General features: G+C 41.4%; 2 protein-coding genes across 4 annotated transcripts in view; both read right to left on the bottom strand.

Annotated features, from left to right (window-relative positions):
• Nucleotides 1–217: 217 nt before the first annotated feature.
• Nucleotides 218–3,105, bottom strand: atoh1a (atonal bHLH transcription factor 1a). Its single transcript, XM_085475652.1, has 2 exons — nt 2,191–3,105; nt 218–1,921 (listed from the first exon to the last, which is right to left on the bottom strand). Exons 1-2 carry the CDS (start codon nt 2,462–2,464, stop codon nt 1,074–1,076), a joined length of 1,122 nt encoding a protein of 373 aa, XP_085331778.1. The 5' UTR covers nt 2,465–3,105; the 3' UTR covers nt 218–1,073.
• Nucleotides 3,106–5,611: 2,506 nt separating this feature from the next.
• Nucleotides 5,612–27,232, bottom strand: part of grid2 (glutamate receptor, ionotropic, delta 2) — a 560,888-nt gene continuing 539,267 nt past the window's right edge. Inside the window, exons 15-17 of one of the 3 annotated variants that reach the window (XM_085475651.1) lie at nt 19,313–19,553; nt 11,378–11,649; nt 8,663–8,837 (exon numbers count right to left, since the gene is read on the bottom strand). In XM_085475651.1, coding sequence (XP_085331777.1) covers nt 8,732–8,837; nt 11,378–11,649; nt 19,313–19,553 — 619 coding nt within the window. In that variant the 3' untranslated portion in view covers nt 8,663–8,731. Of the gene's footprint in view, nt 8,838–11,377; nt 11,650–12,045; nt 12,144–19,312; nt 19,554–27,232 lie in introns of all 3 variants that reach the window. The other 2 variants (XR_014923374.1, XM_085475648.1) reach the window with 2 other exon arrangements.

Genomic DNA, 27,232 nt, shown 5'->3' with positions numbered 1-27,232 from the left:
CTATGGAACCAAAACTGACGTTAACGTTATTTTATCGATTCAAAATTCGTTAAGGTTTATGCATTATATGCAAGAATTAGGCAATAAAACGTTTTGGTGCTATTTTACTTGGAACTTATCCATAGAAATAAAGAAATTATTATTATTATTATTATCATCATCAACAGGGTCACAGAAACAGAGACATGACATTTTCGTTTGCTTTTTTTTTTTTATTATTAATTCCAAAATCAAATTAACATAACTAAGAATGGCGAATGATTGCTTTTTTCCTGGGGCAAATTTAACTTAAAAAAGCAAATCACATGAAACATGGGCTATGAGCAATAAATACATTACATACAAGAACAAAAACAGTTACCAACCAAAGAAAAAAGACACACAAGCTGATGTGAAGATAAAAAAAAAGAAAATACAAAAGGCGGCAGCAATGATGGCTACATTAAATAGGCTATTTGTATGGAGTTGGCAGCACTACACTAACAAACAAAGCAAACCTCTATTTTTATATTTATGGTGTGAAAACAAACAAACAACAAACAAAGCCTCTGGCTCTTATAGTTTAAAGTGCACATCGTGAACTTTTAAAGTTGCAAAACAAAATTCATTTTTACAAAAAAAAAAAACATAAATCACAACAAAACTCATTTCATAGCTACAAAAACGTATTTACATTATCAAATATAAGCAATTATCCATAAACTTGTGATTTTTTTGTGGAAGACAGCTTTTTGGTTGGAGGGACGTGGGAAATACCCGTGGCAGTGCTGCGCGCGACATGGCAGAGGGGTCTTCCAACCACGTCTCCATGGAGACTGAAAAATTATAGGATAGATATTTATTGGCAGAATCGAATTAGGCCTTACTCACATTTTTAAAAAAGATCTTTAAACGATGCAACATGTTAAATTAAACATTAAACTTCTTTTTCTTTTATTTGCAAAAAGCAAGAATTTCTCTTACAAACGCATTTCGTCAACGCAGGACTATCGCTATGATTGACACGTCTTATGGACATTACTTCACTGTAGGCTATAGAGAAACTTCGCTATACTGTGTCTTTATGTGGGAATTTAGAAGGAAATTGTGCGGTGATGGTGTGAGGGCAGCTTCAGTTCTGAAAGATCGTCTTCTTCACTCGAATGAAGCTCCATCGCTATTTCATCCGAGTCACTGAAGTGGGAGTGCGGGGAAAACTCTCCGTCGCTCCGGGGAGACGCTTTCCTCCCATTTGCAAACTGCGAACTGCCCGCCCGAGCAGATGCCGAAGGAGACGGGGAACACATCGCTTTTTCAACTCTAGTGGAAAACGAACTTTCGTCGAAGGAGGAACAGAAGGGCACCCCGCTGATGTGCACAGGTAAGCTGCTACCTGAAACGGGCGCAGGGTCCGCTGCTCTGCAGGTTGAGGGAGACTGAGAGGCCCTGTCCTTCATCCCGTCATAACCAGCGGTGGACGAGAGCATAATGTCACACTTTGGCGAGCTGGTGTTGTTGGAGATGTCGTTATTACTGCTGCTGCTGCTGGAGGAGGAAGAGGAGGAGGACACTGGACCTTGGAGAAGCTCGGCGAGGGCGTTGATGTAAATCTGCGCCATCTGCAGAGTTTCATACTTCGAGAGCTTCTTGTCGTTGTCAAACGCTGGGATGACGCTGCGCAGCTCATCAAACGCATGGTTGAGCCCGTGCATTCGCCTTCTCTCACGCGCGTTGGCGGCCACTCTCCTTTGCCTTTGAATCCCATTGACAGGCTTGTGGGAGGGGGCTCTCTGTCTCACGGAGGCCTCCTCTTCGGGCCCGGTGAGGGTGCCTTTAAGGCGACACAACTCCCTGACTTTGAGAGAAGAAGACGTGAGGCTCTTGGCAGGTTTTCTGTAGCTCTGTGGGCTGGGATGGCCTGAGGAACCCGGGGAGCCAGTCTCTGAAAAATGAAAAGAAATTAAGCTACACTCTGGGTTGTGAAAAAAGCGTATCAGTACTATTTTAGACAATAAACTCGTTACAACTTTCCAACTGCGCAAAAAACGTTATAATTTACATAAAGGCAGCGCTCCTTCTGTTTATATTTAACTTCCAGAGCTTGATAAATTACATCAGTTACCACCAATAGCCCCTGCTGCCTGTTGCATGAGCCGGTTTTTAGATAATAAAAGCTGCTCAAAAGTTGCACGCACTGGTGCTGTTCCTCACCGTGGTAGGAGCCGGTACTCGGACATGGCGAGTGCCGCAGGTAGTCGGGTGAAGTGGCGTGTGCCGCACAGGTGCCAGAAGCGGAAGCCAGCCAGGCGCGTGGGTCGCTATCGCTGTCCACGAGCGTCAGCCCAGGTTCGTAGCGGGACTCCTCGAACTGTTGCTTCCCTCCCCTCTCCACCTCTCTGGGGCTCCCACAACTCTGCTGCCGCGAGTGCGTGGCCGGCGCCTCACGTGCGCATTTGCTCCAGCCCTCCACAGTTAGGACATCCATGATTCCCCCCAAGAAAAACACTGTGGAGAAAAAAAGTTATCGGAGGCACGCACAGCTATGTTGTCTCACCGTGTGAATGTGAGTGTCGCGTGCGAGACTCCTTCTCTGGTGTCTCAAGGCGCGGCGTCGGTTTAAAAAGCGGCACGCGCCTGGAAGCCCCCCTCCTCGCGTCGGTCGCGTGTTGACGTCCAATGAGAAGTCTCGGTAAAGCCCGAGAGAGGCGATTATGACCCCCCGACGGTGGACTGTTTATGATAACGTTACAATTTAAGGGGGTGTTTAACACAAGGGAGGTAAGGGGAACCTCCCACAGGACGCACGTGCAAGTGATGACGGTTTTTAGGTGAGGAGCGTGGACGGGACAAGAACACCTACCTGCTTCTGAGCCCGTGTTACATCTCAGGAATGACGCAGAGTAGGGAGAGGGTTAAAGAGGCGCATGGCAAGGTTCAAGTGGTTAATTTGCTACCCACGGCTGTGGAAGCGGCGACTCGGTTAGTTCATTTAATGCTTTCCACTATAAAACCGCTTCAGCCAAAACCAAACTGCTGGATTTCACCAGTAGCAGAAATGAACAAAGTTGAGGAAGAAAAGTCGTGGGTAGATGAAGCGTGACCAAAAGCCAAAAAAAAAAAAAAAAAAAAAAAAAAAAAAAAAAGAATGTAGCGGTTCCTGGGGCTCGCGCGCTCATTCATTCATTCTCAGATCATCTCCAGTTTCCATTTTTCTTTTGTAGAGGCTCTAAAACCTTTTGATCCAGCTCTCGGAACCGCCCTTTCGGTAAAAAAGGGCTTCACAGGGAACGGAAACATGAGTAGGGGTCTCAACACTGTTTCCATACTGACACAAGTGGCGCGCAGTTGAAGGGTTCTCTCGCGCGCGCACACACACCGACGTTATTGCCAAACTTCACCATGCCTTCTATAAGATAGGCGACCTTTAGAAAAACGAAATACGGCTTTTAAAGCTACAGTTAAAAAAAATCAACGGGAAGCAAATTGAACCACGTTCAGTCTGATGATCAAAGGAGCCGTGCTTACCGAGATGTAAACTTTAGGCATCTGGCAAAATAGCAAGAGGGTGATTGCTGATGGGAAATGGGCTCAGCGCAGTCAATTAGAAGGATTAGAAGGATATGCACAAGATCGGTGTATGGGACACAAAGATCAAGAGATGCAAACCCGAATGTAGCTGCCAAAGTATCCTGGTAATATTAAAAAAAAATCTAACCAAATTCAAATGAAATAAACTTATCAAATAATAAAAAAAAAATAAAGAATTCTTTTTTTTGCGTTTTCATTCATAATCCGCGAGATATCCACGACACAATATATGGCAAGGAATTGTGTGAAGGAACCCCATAATTTCAGAGATAATCCGACATCAGTCTTTTCCATTTTTTATTCATGTATTCATCATGGGGACGTCTTGCGGGCTAGAGGTCTGGCGCCGAGCGTTTGCCCCCTCTTCCCACCTACGAGCCCCCCCATCTAACGGGCTGTGCCGGGCTCCTGAAGCTACCGACAGGTTGGATATTGTAGCTGACGATTATTAAAGTGTCGCAGCCACAATGGAGACTCTATGTTCCATTGGTCACGCCTGGGGGGCTCCTCGAGGGAGAGTGGCGGGCTCCCATTCCAGTGCGCGAGAGGAGTCTGCGTGCTGCCCCTTCTCATTCCCATCTCCCTGGAGACAGGGGCGCGACGGGCACGAGACTGGGGTGAGGGGAGCTGGACAGGGATTTCAAAACGTATCTGCGTTTCAACTAAATCAACTAAACCCGCATAGATCAGGGATTGCTTCGGATGAAGTAATCTTCTAAATGTGTAACTTTAAAATAGGAAACAACGGAGGGGAAGCTTCCTGTTCCCGAAAAATGAAGATCATGGAATTTAAATACTTGATGTTTTAATTGGAACTCACTGGAACTCATCCATTTTACCTACAGGAGCTGTGTCAATAAAACTCGAAATTAACAGCATTTCAACTAGACTCCCTTCATTATAGCTAAACCAGTATAGACTTAATCTTTAGTAAAATCATATTTAACAAAGCTTTGTGCGTGTCTATATTATTTTCTTGAGGCTTCTCATTAAATATATAGAGATCTATTACAAGTTATATTTTATGCCATAAAAAGAATCCATAGTTGTTTTAGAGTCTATAATCTATATGCTTCCTCTTCAAAAGGGTGAAATGTGAGTGGTTAAGTCTACATTAAGTTGCTTACAGTGATCTCAGACCTTTAGTTCAAATTTGCTGTGGCTCAGCTGTGTCCATCACTGTCTTCCATTAATTCTAATTAGCTCTGGGAATGCCTGACAACCATTCAACTCATCACTGAGTGCTAACAGTAAGTTCAGAGAGACACTTGTGGGAGCTATGTAGTGCCACTATCTGGTTCACAAAGGCTATTGCAATGTAATGCTCCAGTGAACTTGACAGCAGTCATCCTTAGCAGGATCTCTATCCAGCTGTTAACAGCAGTATATGGGCCTTTGAAGTGATAGCCTATATAGGAAAGACACAAAAGCTTAGCTCAGGCTTGAACTTCACACGTATTCCACACATGAAATGAACTCACAAAACATTTGTATCCACTTCTATCATGATTCTGATATCCAGTATCTGGATCAACGCTGCCGTAAAATACATGAAAACGGTGAAAGCTGTGAATTTAAATCTTTAGATGCTTCCTTTATAAGAAAAAAATGCGAAGAGTTTTCCCTTGTGTTGGGAACCAGGAAGTGATATGTTTAGTGCAGTGTTTCTCAGTCTGTGGTGGGATTTAGAGCCACTGCAGGTGGGACACAGCCAAGCATGTTAGAAAAGAGCAAAAGTGACACTATGTAGAATTACTTTTTTCCTCAGAAATAAACAATAGTTTGCTGATGTTACTGTGCTAATGTTTACATCACAGAGAATTCATCTGGTTGTTTTTATATTGTAAAGAATTGATGAAAGTCATGGGGCAGGGGGAACATGCCAAAATAAGTTTGAGCACAGCTGTTTAATGTAAGGAACGATAAATATCCTCTTCTTTAACTAATTATTCACAAACTGTTGTGTTTTTTCATGTTGAATTTTGAAGTGTGACTTTCCTCTGATGGTTGTCTACATTAGCAAAGACAACAAATACCATCCCACTGTAGAAAACCTGTTTATTAGACAAATTATACACAGAAAGCTTTGCCACTTGTAACAGAGGCCCCAGTTTGTTCGGTTTTTGAATAATATGCAACACATACAACAAAATAGGCCTATATTAAATACTGTACATCATAAAGTTTTGAAAATTATCAAGTAAATCCTGTAGTTCTATGTATGAAATTAAAAATGTTAACAGATAGCAAAACAGCAAGTTTGTGCATGCTTTCTTTTTAGTGAACTTGCCACTTTTCGTTATTTAGCTAGCAAATAATAAAATGAACTCAGGATGACATGAGAAAAGCAAACGGTTCGTGTGTGTTCATGTTTACCATGGGCAAGACAAGGGAAAAGCCAAATGCAGCAATGTGACTGCTCAAACTCAACACCAAAGCCCAATGTGATATACTCTTTTCTTTTTGTTAAACAAAAATAGCATTGACATGTAAAATATACATTTTTATAATGTCTCTTTCGTTTATACTAAATAAAATTTTTTAAATGTCTGTGTCCTATTTGTCATTCGATAGCCATACTGTAGCCTAATATAAGAAAAGAATGCCTAAGAACGCTTGCTTCAAAACACTGTGGCGTGACTGAATTCTCTACACACAACATTTTGCAGTTTTAGTTCTTTAAGATAACAAACTGAAAACTTGTTCTAAACAACTATCGTTATCAATTATTAATACAGCGTTAGTGAAAAAGGTTTGGTTCCGTTTTACCAACCCCGCCCACCCCCCTCCCGTGACCCATAAAATATTCCTTTAATGCTCTCAGTGTACCATTCCCCACCCCAAAATGCACCTTAATGGTCTCATTTTAATTAATTGGCACTTAAAAAAACAAACAAACAAACAGACACACAAACAAAAAGTTATATAAACAGTACCCTTAACATGAAAAGTATGAAACAGAACCACATTTTGGACTCGTCTCGCAAAAGGCAGCCATTGAGTTGTGATGGCCTTTGGATCTTCATAACTTTCCCATCACCCGCAGCACAACCACTGATCTGTTCTTCTTAAATAGTCCCAGTACACTGATATATTGGGTTTAACTGGAAGCTGGGAGGTTACAGCGAACTAGTTGTCACGTAAGGCCTGCACTGAAGATGCTGTTGCAATGGCTTCTCCTCAACACAAAATAAAACTCCATTTCACCACTTGAACCTGATAAGAAGTGATTCATGAACTTGATGACATTACAGAGTGACATTTTATCTTTTTTTAAACACCCGAGCCATGGTAGCACTAAAAGTAAGCAAAACAAAGAAAAAACAAAAATCAAACGTCTGAATGACTTAATGATGCAAAACCAGAGACTACAGCACTCATTTAGCAGTTTTTCAAAATTTGCTGAAAAATAAAAAAACAACAGACAGCTTAGAACAATGTTAATTTTTTTCTTGTACTTCCTGACCAAAACACATTCCACGCATTAAAATCTATTTTTTTTTCCAAAAACAAAATTCAATAAAAGACATATAATAAGCATAAGCTTTTTGAAGTCTTTCAGCTTGTCCTTTATGGGTTTTTTTAGTTTTTTTTTTAAGCTGCTTTTTACTATACCTCTTAGAGTCAGATTAGAGGATCTCACCTTGACTTGAAAAGCAGATAGCACAGTACAGGTGAGAAAAGAAAAGGTCAGATCTACATACAATCACTTACAGGTCTGTGGGCACTGGTACAGTGCAGTGGGATTGACAAAGAGTTTAATGTGCATCAGAATGGTGAAAACAGTTTCAAGCTGATGCACCAAAAAAAGAAAAAAAAATGGCAGAAGTAGTTTAAGATTGATGCACCAAACTGGCAATTTCTACAGTGTCATACTGTTGCACTGTCATGGCATTTCAACAGTTTCCAGATCGATGCACCAGGAAGGTGTCGCTATGTGTTCAGCCTTCTCTTTAGTCAGGCCACAGTGTGGACACCATCTTGGAGATGATTACAGATTTAGAGCCCCAGGTATTGGTGAAACGCCACCAGAAAAGAGAAAACAGCGTGAAAAGGCAGAGTTAAACTGGCGAAGTGGATTCTTCCAATATTCATTGAGTTGGGGCCTTTTCAAAACACTACACGGGCTGTGTACTGTATGTATTCCGAGGGCCACTGACAAAAGTATATGTGTTTTATATACCTTCACAAAATAACAGCCCCATAATTGCTTAGTAGTAGAAGCCCCCTTGAAGTTGTTTCATGGCTAAAGAGATCACCAGTCATCCACAAATGACAGCCCTGGAGCTAACAAGAATATAAGAGTATTTCCTGGAGCTGAACTAGTATAAACTAAACCCTCCGAGACGGGAGTTTAGATAGTAATAGGAGTCAGGTTGTTTCATCAGATTCCGTAACATGAGGCAGATCCCATGTCATAAAACTGAAACAATAAAAAAAACAAGATTCCCTTTCACACACATCTCAAAAATAATCCCCCAATCACAAGAACAACAACAATAAAGCAAAGAGTCAAGCCCCCTCCCGCACCCTTTCCCCTCTTGCACCTCACCACCGTGGTTTGCACAAATGAGGAACACCCCAACAGACTTCCACCTCCTTTGACTTCCCCATGTATAAAATAGACACCCCTGGAAACACCCCAGCTGAAACTGAAAACAGAAAGATTCCTATGTACACAGATCTCCACCTTCTGACTTTCGAACTTAGCCACATCATATCTGTTCTACCACCTATGACTGACTAGAACCACCTCGCCTCCTCCTGCATATAACTCTTCTTCCTGAAACAACCTTAGCAACTCCTCATATGGAGGTGCCCCTGTCTGGATCATTGCCATAGCCAAAGTTGGGTCCTGGACCTGTGGGCTGGTAGGGAATGGAGGACATTGTTTTAATGGGGCTGCGGAAGAAGCCACCATTGGGGGCCCTCTGCCTGAAAGGGCCCATCCCACCAGTCCGGTGGTCCTGGAGGACACCCCCGCCACTGCCACCGCTACTGAAACCAGCAGAAAATCCAGCGGCGGCTTTGGCAGAGAGGCTACGGCTTAGGGTCTGGATCTGCTCAGGGATGAAGGTGGTGGTGGTGATGTGGGTGTTGCGGAAATCGCTGATCTGCTCAAGCGCCTGGCGGGCAGCAGGTAGCGCATCCATGTCAAGGGGTGTTAAATCGACGGAAGAGGTGGAGAACTGCTTGTGGGGGCTTTCGTCCTCGGTGCACAAGCTGTTAACCCGGCGGTGTAGGTGCTCCAGGTCGATCTCCTTATCGTCCTGTAGGTGGGGAGGGGCAGGGAAGGAGTAGAACGGAGAAGAGGTGATGGTAAATGGAAAGAGGGGAAAATGTTAATGGGAAGTGAGGGAAAATGGAAGAAGACGTTTGAAAGGAAAGGCGAGTAGGGATGGGATAGAAGAAAGATCGAGGGACAATGTTTAAGAATGGGAGATGGAGATAAGGAGATATGGAGAAGGACAAGATAAGAGGAATGCAAATGGGAGGGATAAATTGAGGAAAGTTGGATAAAGGAAGAGAAGGAGGTAAAGGGAGTAAAGGAAAGGAGTGAGGGTAGTGCAAATACAGGAGTAAGGAAGAGAGGAAGAGAACAACAAAGGAAACAGAGTATGTGCAGAGAGGACATAGTATGGGGTGTATTTGTATTCAGCAAAAGGGATGTCATCCATCCAACCAGTATAAATGGTTATTAAAAATAATAGTGAAAGCAAGAGAAAGGTGTTAGACAAAGCAGATGGTGAAACGATGAGGGCGGGACAACAAGCAAACATGACACACGATTTCAAGTCGTTGTATTTGCAATAGTTCAGCACAAAAATGTTTTGATGGCCACAGGGAAACATGGATTTGGCAGGAAGCGGGGAGAGCAAAAAGAGAGGAGGGGAAGGATGGAAGGGAAAGATAGAGAAGCACACTCTGAGCTGTGGTCAGGATATTGGAAGAGAGAAACATACACACACTTGTACAAGGTCTGTAAGGGAGTGCAGATAATCTGGAATACCAGCAGGAAACACACTGCAGTCATGCTGTGTGCTCTGTGATTCCAGGGTGTTAGGTCAATTATCAAGCAAGCATTACCATACATTATCTACTTAATCTTCAAATACAACTTATTCTATGCAAGACAGTTCAAATGTTGGACAGTACCTGACTTTGTCTTATGTATTTTACCTGGTTCATTATGGCCACTTTGATAAGGAAAATTCACATTGAGATTAACATCTCGTAAATTTGGTACCAGGCCATAATTTATTGCTGAAGTTCTTCTTTTTTAGGATTGCATCATTAACTTAAATCAAAAAATGTCTAACAATTAACAATCTTAACAATTCCACTTGAAACACAGCAAATACATTAACTTAAGCTTTAACTTAACTTACAGTATCAGTTAAATGAAACTTATAAAGAAATATGACTATATTCACATTTACTTATATGATAACTTATCCACATAGTCTAAAAAATGGTAACACTCAGTGAGAGGTGTTTCATGCTTTTACTGCATAGGGTAGGGTGGATAGTAGTGCAGGGGAGTTCAGTTTGCAATGAATGAGGTGAGCACATAGACGAGAGAGGGCTCAGGTGAGCAGAAGACAGTGTTGGAGAAGTTTCCACAACTTTTACGTTGTTCATTGTCCACAAACGTGCCAGTGTGCTTCTGTAGGTTTTTAGGTGGTGAGATGAGGTAAGGTTTTCTGTCTCAGAGGTAGGTGAGGTGGGAGGAACCACATAACTTGGATGTTTCATTTTTGGTGTTTTAAATTCCAGGGTAGTATTATTTAGGTAACGTCATACAGGGTTTTTGTGATGATAGGAGTCACATTAATACAGGTAGGGGGGATAGAGAGTTTTACTGACCGTGTCCTTTGGGTCTGGGGGATTCTGGAGGGGGCTCTGGCCCTACTGTATGTAGTTCACAGGACGAGGGGACCAGGAGTGATGCCCCATCTAAAGGAGGGACAGTGGGAGGAAGGAGAGGACGAGGGGGCGCTAACGTCTGTCGTGAAACTATCATACAAACACTAAAAGTTTGAGTTAGGGGACATCAACGGGGCAGTGTTGGTACAGGAAGAAATGCGGGGGAGTTGAAAGAGAAGAGTGAATCACAAATGGTCAGCCTGCTGTCTGTGAAAGGAGACTAATGGGTAACTGGGTGAACAAAAGGGACTGAAGCAAGGAAAAATGGAAGGTTTCTTTCCTCTTTTTTAAGAAGATCCCAGAGCCAGATCTGACTACAAGATTATGTTATACTGTGAAGAGTGTAACATTTCCCAGCATCACAAGATCTATTATAACATTACATAAGATATAGCAACACTAAGTCACTTATTAAGAACTATAATGGCCTATAAGTAAAATAATTAATGTAAAACTCAAATTTTTCAGTCAAGGCCATATTTGAAGAACAATGTTTGGTTTAGACAGAATATTTTGTGGCTTCATTTGGGATATAAAATGTAGCAAAAGTCTCTGTGACCTAAAAATAAACACTTCGCTGACCTGACATACACATTTATCTTAGAAAGATGGTGCTTAATTTGCCTCAAAATAGAGCGACAGCACCCTCTCGTGGTATAAAGGCATGATTGCACAGTTCAGCTGGCACCATGCCAGATGACAAAACTTTTTTTTTTCTTTAAAATGAGGTACTTCTGCATCCGGCATTTGCACCATTCTTCCTGATTTTCATTATATCTCTTAATAAATAATCATTCATATTGACATTTCAAAAACACATCGGGCTACAAGCATTAATAACCAATTATATATATATTTTTAAATCTTCTATTGTATATATAACCTTGGGGTTGGAGGTGAGGTGGTGAAGGTTGTCATTCTCATTTTGGGGGTGAGCTCGGAGGGGTTTGTGGGTTCGAAAGAGTGCTGGACAATCAGGGCGCAGGGAATGTCACAGCATGCTGGGGGCTGGTAATGGGTGGCTGTAGGGGCAGTGGTGTTGGCAGTGTTGGGGGTCTGGTTCTGGGTTTGACCGCCCAGGGCAAGGGGGTGCTCGCTGGGGTTGTGAGAACATGGATCGGCAGCTTGCCTGGCAGATGGGCCATCTGCCTGTGTCTGGTGTGAGTGTGTGATGTGCAAGCGCGTAAGTGTGTAGGTTTGAGAGAAGAGAGACAGAAAGAGAGCGGTGGAGTGAATCATACGCATGTATGTGTGTTTGTGTTCATGCAAGTTGAGTGAGAAGATTAAAACAAGAACCCCGCCAAGGAAGAAGCCAAATTGATGCACAGGCAGACGAACGGAAGACGGGCAGAGACGGAGAAGGGGATGAGTGACAGACAAGATCAGGCAGATGGGAGGACGGTAAGGTGGAGGAGAGAGAGAAGGAAATTGGAAAGACAGATGGGTGGGGGGTGAGTGAGAAGAAAGACATGGCAGTCAGTCAGCACACACAGTTAAGCAGGTCGCTCTGTGTTTTGTCCTCAGAGAGACATTCACACAGTCGTTATATACCTGGAAAGGGGAGATGTTTAAATGCCATTTTGTATTGCTCTCTCCCTCTCTCTCTTTCTCCCCCTCGCCCGCTACACCCCTCAACACAGAGTACTTATCTACAAAAACAAAGCAAAAAGGCAATATGAGAGCTTTGAGCCACAGTGACACAGATCATTGTGTAGAGGTAGAACAAGAAGAGTGGCAATTCCCATCCAAACCACCAAGAAAAAACAAAAGAGAGAGCGATAAGAAGTCACCTGTTTTGTGTGTATCAAAGAACCTGATACACAAGGAAGTGCCAGCTCCTCTCATGCTAAATCTACACAGTCAAAACCACAGATGTTACCATTATGGAAGAGTTCTGACAGTGATTGTGATGTGATTTCCGAAGTTCCTCTCAGATTTGAAGTTTTGAAGATTGAGTCCAATGACAGAACTCTTTCATACAAACCTCTGGTTGAACATATATATGTGTGTGTGTGTGTGTGTGTGTGTATGTGTGTGTATAGGCAAAAAGGGGTAAAGCAGCACAGCCGCCCTGTTATGAATGAAATGGGCTTCAGACACTCATCTAGAAAGAGCTTGTCAAAAAAAGCATCAAGAGCAACTTCTAAAGTAACGTTAAGGGTTGATCAGTTTTAGCCACCCGTGTGACCATTAGCACATAATGAATTCAGAAATCATGCCTGTGCCTTAAGAATGAACATGAACTGCAGTCATAACTCATTTGAGAAGAGTGAATGACTGTAAAAAAAAACCCCAAAGAACTGCAGGAAGGACTTGCAGGGAGACTGTTAATACACAGTCATACAAACTCCCCTTTATTTTCCCTACATAATATCCTTTTTAAGTGTGCTCAGGATGAAATTAATATCATTGGTTACTCACACGAGTCAGGCCTGTGGAAGTGTGTCTTTGTGTATTTGTGAGTGTATAAGCCCGATTTAAAACAAAGAAACAAACAAAAAAAAACCTCTTAAGCAAACTCTATGCACAGAAGCAGGCTCATAGATAACAATGTCAGCCATTCCACAACACAGAACACAACAGCAGCATGAACACCGACAGCTCACAGTCAACACAAGATACAGCGTATAGTATGAATGTGAAGGCATGTAAAGACATGTACAATATGTGATTATGCATGTTTTAATATTTATAAGAAACACAGAGACACAATTAGTTGTATTAGTGTTTGAACAGTGAATTGCTGATCGTCAGGTATGCAGAAAGCTTGTATGGCTGTAGGTATGTGCAAGTGAAGGCGCTGCGTTGGCCAAACGTTTGATGGATGAATGTAGTCATGATTTGTGCAAGTGATTACTTTTTATGAGTGGTTTGCATTCATCATAGGATGCTCATGTGGCCCGCTAAGAGCAAAACAACCCGATTCTTCATTGCTGCTGGTGAATGGACGTACACCCGGGCCAACGAAGCATGTTTAATACAAATTGTATACCTTGATTTTAATGGGTTTTTATGACATGGCATATCTTACGCAAAGTTTGAGCATTCGTCACTTTGAGGCAAGCCTGACATGATGGAAGAGGTGAGCTAAAACCGAGGCAGCAATGACGTGTATGCATGCACGCATGAGGGTGAACTCAAAAGATCTATTTAGGTGTAAAGGAGGCCATGTTCATGTATCATGGGCGACAAATCTGGATTTGTCTTTGATGTTCTTTAATCAGACATGATTACATGTATAAGTGCACTTTTTAGTACAGAATCTGGAGATGTTTGTCTCCTTTGACAAACATCTGTGGGAGGAGCGACCTATCTGATCACCCCAGTGACATATTTACACTTAGAGTGTTTCTCAGTCGTGTTTTATCTTTTTTCACTTGTAGAGGAAATCATTCAAACCACCGGGTGGCAGATATCAAAGTGAATTCTCTATAAAGATAGTCTATAAATTGTATGCTTACTGGACAGAGTAACTAACTGTGTTGGAGTAGGGCAGTGGAAAGAGTCCTCGTGCCAAGTCTGCACTCCCAATGTATCTTTCAGCTGCCAGTGCATCTTACTAAGCCAATTTTTCTGTGCCCACGCATAAAGAGTGGGTCACCAGGCTTTTCCTACTTTATGTGAAGCTTTCAAAAATGAACAAAGAGCCAAACGCTCTTGACCCGTTGTAATGGTTTCAAGTGGTTTCAACATTCACTCTGACAGTAAGACAGAGGCCATCAAGTTCTTTATTTAAACTGTTAGAAAGTAAAGCATGGAGTTAATTACAAGCTTTATGGCTTGATTCACTTTATTAATTTAACTTTTGGAAGCTGACTTTGAACGCACTAGGCTTACTCCACTGGCCATGACTAAGGCCAAATTGCATGCAGATGCAGAGATTTCCCAAGTCGATAAATTGCAACATATGCAATTTATCTAATTAGCTGCTTTGAAGTTGACTTAAATTTGTCTTCCTTCCTCCACTGAGTCAGGACATGCTGCAGTGGTCCCAGCTTGACACTCTCCTGTTCTGTTCTCAGCAACCGTCTTTGCAGCTGGCTGCCCGTTTGAAAACACTCTGCACAGATGGTGATTTGAGATCAGAGTGTGGCATTTGCACAGTTTTTGCAAGACACGAAATACCATTTCGGCCAAATAAAAATGTCCAACGAGGCGAATTCTATTTTAAACTTACCTTTGTAGACAAATATACATTTTTCTTCATGTTTGACTATGAAAGCTCTAATGTTCAAAGCTGCGGTGAAACATAATTATCTGATAGTCATATATGGATGCACATAGTTCACACGTAGGGCCAGTAACGCCTCAATGAATTTCATGTTTGGTGAAAAGTGATGGTAGAAGCTGCGCGGAGAGTGAAAATAGAGAGCTTGAAAGACAAGTTCACATCCTGCCTACATTTCCCCCTCCACGTCTATCATTGAGTGAGCTGACCACGCTTGTTAGATTGTTGGTTTCAGAGAGGCTGCGAATGGGAAACGTGTAGGTGTCGAAGGTTTCAGATGCTGTTCGATGATCCGGCAGGCATTGCATTTGAAGCATACTGACTCCTTTATGTTCAGCGGTTGCTCTGGGCAAACCTTGAGCTATACAACAGCAATCAATAGGTCAATGCTGTGACAGGGTGAAGGATGAATGTCAGGGGTCAGCCATCAAAAACAATCACGGCTGACTGAGCCAACTTCATTTCAACATGGAGCCGGTGAATGGACTATTTTAACGATGCTCTATTAGTCTGGTCTTAACTTTGATATCCCATCTGTTTGCTCCCACTGCTTTACGAGGGCTTTGTTTTGATTCACACTCAAATAATATCTCACTCCCTCATCTACACAACTATTGGTTCTCACTGACATATATCCATTATGGTTATATAACATCCATATTAAAGGGAAAGTGTCTTAACATGTTAAATATAAGATCACCAGATCCAGCTGCCACCCATGACATGCATCCAACTAAATTGATAATAATAGTGAGTTCTCTGTGACTACCTGAGTCCTTGATATGTAAAACCTTTATTCTCCACAAAGAGAATCAAATGCCTGCTGTCCTTCCTGTCGTCATTGACGCGATTCCACTCCCGTGTTCAATCTGGGGCTGATTCCACTGGCTGCTCTTAGTGGTTAATGAAGATAGCAGGGGGGTTGGGGGTGTGTGTGTGTGTTTGTTTGTGTTTCAGCTGAGCCACACTGGGCTTAACATGACTTTGGGTCAACTCAAGGTTTGGTGTCTTTGTGTCTGCTCAGTGGCAGACATGACTACTGGTCTGAATGACAGATTAAAGCTGCTAACTGAGCCGGGAATTAGAGGTAGGGGGTACATTGTGTGTGAGTGTGTATTTAAAAAAAAAGAGAGAGAGAGAGCTAGAAAAAAGCTGACTGATAATAAACAATGAAACATTGGCATCTTGACTAACTGCCAATGTTGCATATGTTGCCATCCGACGCATGTTGTGGAAGAAGAGCTTACAATTAATAACTGTTTTTTTTCTTATTAGCTACAATGCTTAGGCAGGAACTCAACTAAGAAATATACCATCTCTGCCTCACTTACATCTAGAATGATCTCTACATGAGTGCGAGCATGCTGGGTAAACATCTAATACATTTAACTTGATTTACCAAAGCAATTAGATGATAGAAAATGAAATTACAGCCTCAGTATAGAAGAAACTAAATAACAGTCAAGCAGAGAGGACTGCAGTCAACATGTTGCTCTATTTTCACCGCAGCTTGTAGTCAGCTTAATGACACATTATACCAGATGCATGGAAAACTTCCCATATGACCTTATAGCTCGCTCTTACATATTCAGAAAAGAGCACAAAGCCCTTCATAACATTAGCAAATCAAGCCTTAAATTGATTAAGTCTTTAAAGAGGAAAGAATCAACACTGAGACCGAATGTAACTGTGCAATTACATTGATCAGTGGACGAGGAGCCTGAAGGATGTGTAATAAACACAACTAAACATTTGTTCCCATTGAGCCGTTGCAGGTGCTATATTGGAGTGAAGTGAACAAAGGTGCTATAAGTCCAACTTTCAGGTTTTGTGCCAAACAGTCTCGTGCACATTAGCCGATGAGGCGCATTGTTCAAACAACAAAACACCCCTCTGCTCTCCTCTAGTGTAATTCTGCCCTTCATGTTACAGGACATCACCATTTAAGTTACTAAATTACCATAACTAGAGAGAATTTAGATATTGTAGCGATGCAGTAATTTTCTGATGACATATCAATGTTCTCCACATTCACTTAATGATTTATAGAGTTTTCAAGCTAAAACTTTCAACTAATTGACTTTCCAGATGAGTAGTGTTATTGGTGTTTTATCATGAAAAGTAACCTGAACAGTCTCTAAATCATCCTGACTGTACAGTCACAGTTTCCACTCCCCCTCTATTTGTCATTTTTTCCAAATTATTCTTAGCGGAATTTTAAATTAGCGTGACACCGGTGATTAAGGAGAGGGGACAGGCTTCTTTTACTTGTTTCTCGTCTTCAGAGTCACGCAGATAACAAATCAGTAGCCGAAGACATTTTTTTTCCGCAGCCCAAACATCAGTAACACATTATGTTAGACATTTCAAAACACCTCTCATCTGACTGCCAGTAAGATGTTTTTATGATGTTCTGGTTAAGAATCAATTTAGCATGAGTTTTTTTAAACCATTACATACGGGTTAACCTTAACCTGTCTTCATTAGACAGCCTCCTGAGAAAGGGGGGAAAAAGTAGCTGTTTGAAGCTGAAGTAATTTACCTGATGGGAAAAACATTTTCAGCTAAAAATTAATCTGTGCTGCTTCATGTCTCACTCTAATTTGCTGCAGATGCAAAAATAATAAACTTTTCAGCAAAAGTGAAAATATTATTTCACACATAGTTACATTTCTCTCAGTTCATCAATGGCATGTTTTGCATATGCATATATACTTATTAACAATTTCTCCTTCTGTTCTGGCAAACTGAGTTCGTGGATAAATCAGCACAGTGGTTGCAGCAATAGCTATCGCGTCTTTAAAGCAGATGAGCCTGATGAGTCTGTGTCAGGGCAAATTGTTGGATGCCACCAAATGTGGCATCAAAAGTAAAATACTACCATTTGGGCTTTTCTTTGAAGATATCAGCAGTTTTATTAATGAGGGAGCAAACAAAGCTACCATGTCACACATACCGCAGGGTTCCTACCAGAAGAAGATGTTACCAGAGTCATTTTGATTGCCTCAAATGATATTCCTGCTGAGGTGATCAACCGCACACAGCCTGATTGGATATTTCACAGGGTGCTGCTGCTAATTTACAAGGTGGAGTGTTGCCACTGTTTAGTACGCTGGTATAAATATCCATGTTTAATACTGTGAGTCAGTGCTCTTTGGTCTGCAGCTTTCCAACAGGCCCTCTGGCTGTTTCTGTATTCTGCTTTTAACAGTGCCAGTGTCCTCTTTTTTCTCTCACAAAATATTAACTTAAAAATAAGTGGTTGATCATCCTGTTGACACTGATGCATTTGTGCCACTTTTATTTAGCTAACGCGATCAAAAGACCATTAATTAAGCATTAAAAATGAGGTGAGATTTCACAGGACAGCAGCTGTGGGAAACTAAATCCATTATAGGGCAAATATTCTCTAATTCTGAAAGAGTATAAAAAGAGTAATGACAACAGTTTATCAATAACCTGAGTCCAAACTGGGGTTGTATGTTTTGTATCAAATCCTGTAGAGGCTTTTGTGATGACAGAGTTAACCAGGCGTTGGTGCACGTGTGTTGGGCTTGCGATTTAACTGTCAAGATATTAATCTACTTGGACGTGTCACCCAGATCGTTGTCAGTTATTAATATTTGATTTTATTTGACATCACTATAAATTGGGAGTATACCGTAATGATGATTAAGTAGGACTAACACATGAGCGAAAAATTAACACTCACTTCAATTAACCTAAGTTTAATTTGCTGCTTAATTCAGTTTACACTGACATTCAATTTGCTTTTGGAAGACAATGTCTCTGGTTAATCATTTCGATAATTTGATGGTTACTTTAATTACAAAAACAATTGGAATTTAAAACATGACAGCATGTTTTATAAGCTAATAGTCTGTGTGTTCAGATGGTGATTGTGGGTAAAAGTAAAATGAATTGTTTTTTTCCCTCCACTGAGCTTCTGAAATCGTTGAAGTCGTGATTTACCTTTTTTGTTTTCTACCATTGTAGAGCTTTATATTCACAAGACTAAGCAAAAGATCAATGCCAGTTATATTACTGGAGAGCTAATAAAGGACTTCCAAAATTCTTTTTGACAGATTATGCAAAAGCATAGCAAATAATGCAGTTACAATGTGCGCCATAGAAAGTGTATTGCTGACACTGCTTATGTGCAAATTCACTTTAGGGGAAGTAACGTTGTGAACGAGGGTGATTTTCAGCAGTTTTGGGGGCTGTTAGAGTTCACGCCTCCCTTATTATGAAGTCTCTGCTCATGTGTTTGGTGCTCCTGCATCCCAAACTGGAGGGATTTGTTGATAACTTTAATTACATAATTATTTAAAGTCTAAACTTTTTGTTATATCCTTCTCCCCTTTCTTTAGCTTGACCTGTAAGTAAACCCATCCCCCATTCCATCAAAGTCTCTCTACTCTCACTTTACACTTTTTTCCCTGTCTTGATCCATCCATTCCCTTTGTTCAACCTATTACATATTTATGCTTTTCCCTTTTCACGGGATGAAAAGAGGTAGAATCTATTGTAGGTCCTGTACCTCCTGCTATATCATTGCTCCTCCTTTCAGTCACTCATCCATCACCCTACCTCCTTGGAGGGGACCCTGGATCCCTTCCTTCGTGACCACCAGCTTTCCACCATGGCAATGAGACAGGAAAGCACCACGCCAGCAGCCAGGACGCAGAAAACGCCAGCAAAGCTGTGGATATCAAGGGCACTGCCACGCTGTCGTGTCTGGACTGAACTGTAGAGGTCACAGGGGCTGTCCTTGGGCCACCACTTGAGTTTTAGTATATCCATGTCACCGTTCTGCTGGAGTTCCAAGATTCTAGGATATAGGCAAGGAAGGCAGGCATGTTAGTCATAAAATTATCCATCCATACTTTAAATAAGTACTTCAAAATCTCTGTTTAGGCATATTCAAATTTCTGGCAAATGGAAAATGTCAACACACACAAAGTTCATGTAAAAAAAAGAAAAGGAAATGTTCAGCAAGCCAGCAGCTACACAGAATTAGACGAATTAAGTAACTGATGGTATCTGAGCGACTTTTTAATGATTAAAGAGTGCAATCAAACACACAGCATGTTTGCATGTCACACAACCTGGCGACACTGCAGCGTTTCCTGCAGCTGCTGTAACTCCTCTCTTCCATTTGAGGGCAGTGTTTGCCAATTGAAATTCGCCCTGATCCCTGACAACCATATTGGGCTGTCAAACTCATTATGGCTAACATTAATATGTTTTGCAGCACAGCGAGAGTACACTGTCACAATGTCATTATGCAGCCTAGCTTTAGTCTCACGATTGATGGCTTCAGAGAGGATACAGCTCAGAGGTTGATGGGGTCCCTCTGTTAGCCTTCAGCTTATTATTTAACTGGGTCGTTCATTTCAGTTTGGAGGCGAGCTGCAGACACACAAGCGTATAGATATTTAACAGGTAATCTGGCGAGGAGTAGAGAGGGGCACAGAAAAAGAGAAAGAGAGGAGTTTGGGAATATGCATATCCAGTACCTTACAGACACATACACACTAACACAGAAAACAAATAGATTCATCAAAGACAAACTAAGCCTCCACACTGACTGGCACCAGGATTGTGAATGCACAACCAGGCGTGCACAAAGGTCGCACATTTGACTGCCACGCATGTTCAAACTGATTCGGGATTCATACATGTGCACATCAAGACAGATGCTTGCAATTATCTGCAGAACTTCCTGAGGGCAAACGCCTTTCTTGCAATTTCAATGGTCACACAAACGTCAGTGCCCATCTCCCCTCTTCGTTTTTTTCATCACACAAAACGGACAGAAATCAATCAAGAAATGCAAATGAGCACCGCAGTTAGTTTACATAATTAATTTCATTCACAATACCTAAAAAAAAACAAAAACCCAAACAACATAGATCATTTAGATGTAAATCAGGTAAACATGCACGGCACGTCGCGTTATAGCAACGCCACTCTCATTTAGGGATGTTTTCTATGCTGGTGGGAATGCGTGGCACTGTACAGTTGCAATGGCAGCTATGACTGAAATTGATGGGGTGAAAAAAAAGGAAGGAAGAGAAATGAAGAGGAGAGGAAGAAAATAAGACAACAACAAACTAATTTGAACAGCAAATCCACCGACAGTCACTCGAATGAGAGATCATGTCCGTCAACTGTCGACTTGATTGTGCAATTGTTCGGCTCAAATCAGCGCAGATTAGTGCCATGATTAGATAAGACTTTGATAGTAATGATGCGGATTAGTCACTCAAATCGAACCGATCTGCATTGATAGCCATTATAGTAAACAGACACTACTGGCCTAGTCACGTCCTGGTTGTAAAACTCTCTCATCACATATCAACCGTGCATTTGTTTTCTTCTTGGTAACACAGCCTGCTCTGCTTCTTTTCCTTTCAAACATGTTATTACAGTTTTTTCTGAATGCTTAAACCCTAACTGTGATTCCTGTAGCACAATCTCTAAAACTATTCAGACTTATAGCAAAACCACTCACTGAGTTTGCAAAACTAAAAGCACAAAAACTGCTTTGCACTCAGTTTGCAATTTTGTAACACACACTTTGCAAGACTGTAGGCACAATTCACTGCACAACACTCAATTTCCAAATTTCCAACACACTCCTAGCAAAAGTATACACATGTATGGCTATCATTAACACTAATTTGCCAACTGTCTGGCACACTTTCACATGTGAAAACTTTCTTAGATAATTAGTTCACTTTGCAATCAGCCTAAGCACTATAATACAGGTAAGCTGTGTGTGCGGAGTACAATGGAGGGAGCAGAAAGAGTGAGAAGTAGAGGAGGCCGAGGAAGAGGACGTGGAGGTGAAGAAGTAGGATGAAGAGGACGACAAGGACAAGGAGGAGCAAGAGGAAGACGAGGAGGGGGCAGAGGAAGCATGTTCACTGCAGACCACGTAACCCATATAGTCATTATGGCGATTGCAAATAATCCTATACTTGGAAATAAACACTTGTGTTTGTTTTGATGTACTTGAAGTTTGGATCCCTCCATGCTTATGGATCTATGACAGAAGTATGAGCTCAAACTGACATAGCCTACCTTGTGCACAGGGAAGGCAAACGCCAGATGTGTTTTGTATTCATACCATCGGTGTGCAGTTGGCGCATTGTGTGCTTAGTAGATGATGGCTTGTGTGTACTGTTTGATACGGAAACACCATTTTTACAAAGGTGTGAAGAGTTAATCTAGCTGTGTTTGCTTTTGCAAGAGAACTAAAATGTTTGGATAATTGGGTGACAGGTTGTTTTATTTGTGTGTAGAGTTTTGCTAAATTAGCCAGTAGTTACATAACATGTGCTTAAGCAATCAGAAAAAACTGTAATCTAGCTGTGTTTGCTTTTGCAAGAGAACTACAATGTTTTGATTATTGGGTGACAGGTTTTCTTATTTGTGTGAAGAGTTTTGCAAAATTAGCCAATAGTTACAAAAAATGTGCTTAAGCAATCAGAAAAAACTGTAAACTACTTTTAGACTATGATATTGTATAACACAGGACTCCCAAATTGCTTCATGCTTGACCACTCCCTGCCCCCTTCTGAGTTAGACTCCTGATTGCTGAAGGAGCAATAGCCCCAAAACACTTCACTGTTGCATGCAGGGCGCACTGCTGAACTGCAAGTTAGCATGCCTAAGATTAGGTTGTTGAACCGAGCCCTTGTTTTGATTATTTTATTATTATTTTTTGTTTATTACACACATGGTCACACAGGAAAGAGATGCAGCAGATGCCAACTTTAAACAGGATCAGAACATCAGGACAGAAAAGCAAATATACAACAGAAAAAAGGCGACCTGAGTAAACACAAAATGTGAGTTTTAGATTATAATAATTACATCTATCGATGCCAAAAGGCAAGTGTGAAAAACCAATCGGCCCTTGAAAGTAATAACTAGTTCAATCAGACAGTTTACTTTTGAAATGATTCATTTCTGCATGAGAACATAGTTGCAGGTTAGTGACAACGTCACTGCCAGGAAACATGGAGGACATACAAATTGGTGGCTGATGAGAAATTATTTCCAAGTGCCTACAGGCAGATTCTGTGGTGGAGAAGGGGTTGAAAGAGCCGACAGAGGCATTGTCTAGTCACAGGGATGGATGGGAATACACACAGCCTAAAGAAAATGCTAAATTGGGAGTATATGCTTGGTATATTACATAAACAGAGTGAGGCACGTTACGTGGTTGTGATGCAGCACAGCTCGACTTGTCTTGCCTGAACTGACTTGCAGGCTTTGTTCCATTTGTGGCACCTTTAACAGCAACAACTGCAGCTGAATACTGTCGGACATTGTTGGTGGGTTTGGGGCCCACTCTTCTCATAGTTCTGCAGCACAGGTTTGTGAAAATGAAAGGCTCTTTTGAGGTTACACCACAGCATTTCGCTGGGGTTCAATTCTAGACCTTAAGCCACCCCCAAGCGTTAATTTTATTCCCAACTCAGTCAGAGGTGGACTTGCTCTCATGCTTGTGATCATTGTCTTGCTGCATAACGGATTTGCGCTTGAGCTTTAACTCGCCCACTGATGATCTGATGTTATCCTTGAGGATTTTCTGCCAGAGAGCCAAATTCATGTTTCCCTCAATTATGGAGAGTTGCCCTGGCCCTGAAGCAGTTACTCCTACCTCTGTGTATGTCTGTAAGTATAATGCGCTTTTTATTTGTATAAAATTCTGTGTAGTCTGTGGTGTACAGCATATGTAGCAGGGGCTCCTGTCTTCTAAGTACTTCACCTCAGAAAATTCTCCCAAAACATATCAGACAAGCCTTCATTTTTTTCTGGGATTGAAGTGGTGTTCAGTTCACCACTCTGTCATTTTGCCCAGTGTCTGTTGGATAGTGGAAGCATGAACACTGAGATTTACTGAGGTGAGAGAGGCCTGTGCTTGCTTGGATGTTTTCCTTGTATCTTTTTAGACTTCCTGGATGAGGCACCGTGGCGCTTTTGGAGGAAGGCTGGCCACTTCTCAGAAGGCTAACTATTGCTCCAAGTTTTCTCAGCTTTTGAATAATCTCTCACACTGTGCACCATTGGAGTCCAAAAGTCTCAGACATATTTTTGAAAGCATTCCAGAAGATGTGTTTCAGACATCTTCTTCCCTGTGTCTGGTGGATTTTTATTTGTTTTTTGTTTATTTGGTGTTGGTGTGCTACAGGTGGGACCATTTAGCATACACCATGCTTCTGAAAATTGTCTAATTAACTAATGAAGAGGGCTGGTAGTAATCAGGCCTGGATTTGTCCAGTTGAGCAGCAACCAGTTATCAATGCAGTGCCCAATTAATTTTCTTTTGGGAAAAAAAAGTGAGTGAAAGTAACATTTCTGCTTCAAATTTAAAACTTGTATTTTGTACTTACCAGGTTGGGTATGTTTAGGCTAGATGTAGTTGGAGTCATATAGGATAAGACAGAGAAAAAGAATAAGAGGAGGCTACTTCTGGATTCTCCCTTGGGTCGTCACAGCAGGTAGCTCTGCATGTTTGTCATATTTTACACTGGATGCCCTTCTGGATGCAACCACAAAGGGGATTATAGGGGTTATATATTGATGTATATTTAATGACAAATGGAGTGATATTGTGCACTTTTAACTGTAGCTATAGGTATAATAAGTCAGCCAGTTATTCAACAACATATCACTCCTAAATATTTGTTGTTGTGGTTTCAGATATGGATTCACTTTTGTTCCATGAAGATGAGGGTTTTACTGCGAAAAGCTTTTTGTGTGCGCTGGAACTTGACAGTTATCCCTCAATGCCACAACGAGTCAGGACTCTTTCACTGTGATATTTTTTATTTAATGGACAGATTATCTGAGGCAAAGCCATTTGGGCAGTTAAACATTGTTTTATGAATGAGAACCTTATGAAAGTGTCAAGACCTACATCATATTTTTGGAAAATTTGACAGCGGTATGCTGTCACTCATATTACGCCCATTGCTTTTAAAGTTTTATTGATTGTGGGAAGGACATACTGTTAGGATGCCTGGGTCGTCGACCCAGGGTTTTTGAGTTTACGATATTATTTATACTGTCTAGTTTTTGGTTTCTTTAAGTTCTGTCTTATGGCTTAGGTCTCTGTCTTCTTTAGTTGCTCTGTCTCCCCTATCACCTGCATCCCCTTGTCTAGTTCGCGTCTATGTGTATCCTAAGTTCCTATATCCCCGTGTTCAGTCAGTGTTTGTGTCTGCCCTGTTCCCACGTCTCTGTTCCCTTTGTAGTGCCTGCATATGAGTCTGTGTCTTTGTTCAGTCTGTGTTATGTGTTTCCTGTTTTACTTTGAAAGTCCATGTCTGATGTTAAGGTGTCTGGTTTTGCTTCCTCTTGTCTCGTTAGGCCTGATTTGCCCCAGCTGTGTTTCCCTCCTGTTACTCATTTCCTGATTGCTCCCTCTGTGTATTTAAGCCCTGTGTTTCTTAGTGTCTGTGTCGCGATCTACCGTTTACCAAGCTGTGTGTTCTGTCAGTCTGCCGGTATTAGTTTATTTTTTTGATCGTTTCCAGTTATGTTATATTTGAGTTTAACATTAAAACGGTTTTTTGAGTTTACATCTGTCTCTGGAGTCTGCACCTTGGGTCCTTTTCCTGTCTGCACACAGCCGCACCCAACACATACAGTCATGTGAAAAAAGAAAGCTTTCACAGGACTCAATGCAGTCCTACACCCTTACTGCTTCTATAGCAATTAAGAGGAAAGCAGCCAGGTGCTGATAATGAAACAAACTTAATTAACTGGACATCAGGAAGTGTGACCACCTCTGTAAAAGCAGAAGTTTTGGAGGTTTGCTTGTCTGGAGCATTCAGGTGTGTGTTAACACAATGCCACAACCTTCCTAACAAATTGACTCCAAGGTCATCCTGTGAAATGCACAGAGAAATTGTAAGAAACACAAAAGCAACTCTATAGGTCTCAGTTAGCATGTTAAATGGTAAAGTTCATGACAGTACAATTAGAAAAAGTCTGAATAAGTATGACATGTAAGGGAAACCAGGAAAAAGCCTATTTTCTCTAAAAAGAAATAACTTGCAATGTTGCATCTGAAGAAACCACAAGACTTCAGGAACACAGTGGTGATAATGTGAGCTTGTTTTGCAGCCACAGGACCTGGACACCTTTTAGTCACTGAGTTCTGCAGCACCAAAGGATTCTCGGGTCAAATGTGAGGCCATCTGTCTAAAGCAACAGGAGAGCAATCTCAAGCACAGCAGCAGATCTACAACAGAATGGCTGAAAAAGGAAGCGCCGAGGTCCAGACCACAACTCTATTGAAATGCTGTGGCAGGACCTTAAGAGAGCTGTGCATAAATGAATACCTGCAGTGTTATAAAGATGAGTGGGCCAGAATTCCTCCACGGCAATGCGAGAAACTGATAAAGTCACACAAAAAATTTCAAGTTATTGCTTAATCCCACACTGTGATCTTACTCGTAATATAGACAATAATACTGAGATAAGAGTTTAAAATGACACCCAGTGAAGATATTTATATTCATCCACTTCCTCAATCTCCTTTTAATGAATATTTTAAAAATGTCAAACATCTCTCCTTTAAAGACAAGCACATTAACACTCTTGAGGTTCAATGCCAAGCAGTTGTTCTGTTTTCAAAATTTAAACAACATCTTTACCATTTTGTTCTCAGCCGTTGAAAGCATCGCAGCTTATAAAAGTTAAAGCAAAGCATTTTTCCCAAGAGAAACGTTGCGCCTTTCATACTGTACTGACCCTTTTTATCTGCCACTCCAACAACAGATGCTTTACACACACAGAGGCGCACAAACAAGCACGCGCGCTGACAGACGGCTTCAGAGAAAGACGAATTACACACCAGGCTAATGAGATGGAATAAGAGAGATCCCACCTATCAAAGAAGGCAGGCCGTGTTTTGTCAAAATATTTCATCATTTCTCGCTTGAAAATCAGCCATCTTCTAAAGATTTCTTGTCTGAGTTCATATTGTTTCATGTCTGTTGAGAGGAGAGGCACGCTTTCTGTTTAGAGTTGCTGCTTCTTATCTCTGCTCATGAGCTGACTGTTCTTATGTGTCAAAAATGTCATGAGATGTGAGTCGCAATGAGATGTGAGTCGCAATAAGCAGCGGCGCTACCATGTTTCATCTACTTTAACACCTGTAAACACAGTGACTATGACAGTAAATGTTACAAAAGGAGTTTTGTTGTTGACATTTGAGGGAAATTAATAACCTTGTTATCAGCGAAAAAGGACATTGAACAGTGACTGACGTCACCTCGGTATTAATACCAACACGAAAACTCAGGTGAGCTTAAATACAAGCTCCGTCAAATGCCTCTCAGCTGAGTTAAATATGATTTTCAGATATCAATACAATGACTCACCAAATTACAACCTCTTTTCCCTCGAGAAGGATGCCAAACAAAACAATAAATAATAACTTAAGAGCTTTCTCCCCACACCAGGAGTAAAGGAATATTAGGG

Source organism: Copadichromis virginalis, linkage group LG12 (genome assembly GCF_057382275.1).
Source record: "Copadichromis virginalis isolate Kocher_CV1m ecotype Utaka linkage group LG12, C_Virginalis_male_GT1.1, whole genome shotgun sequence".
Taxonomy (NCBI): Eukaryota; Metazoa; Chordata; class Actinopteri; order Cichliformes; family Cichlidae; genus Copadichromis; species Copadichromis virginalis.
Note: the sequence above shows the minus strand (reverse complement) of the source record. Positions and strands in the feature narration are given on the sequence as shown.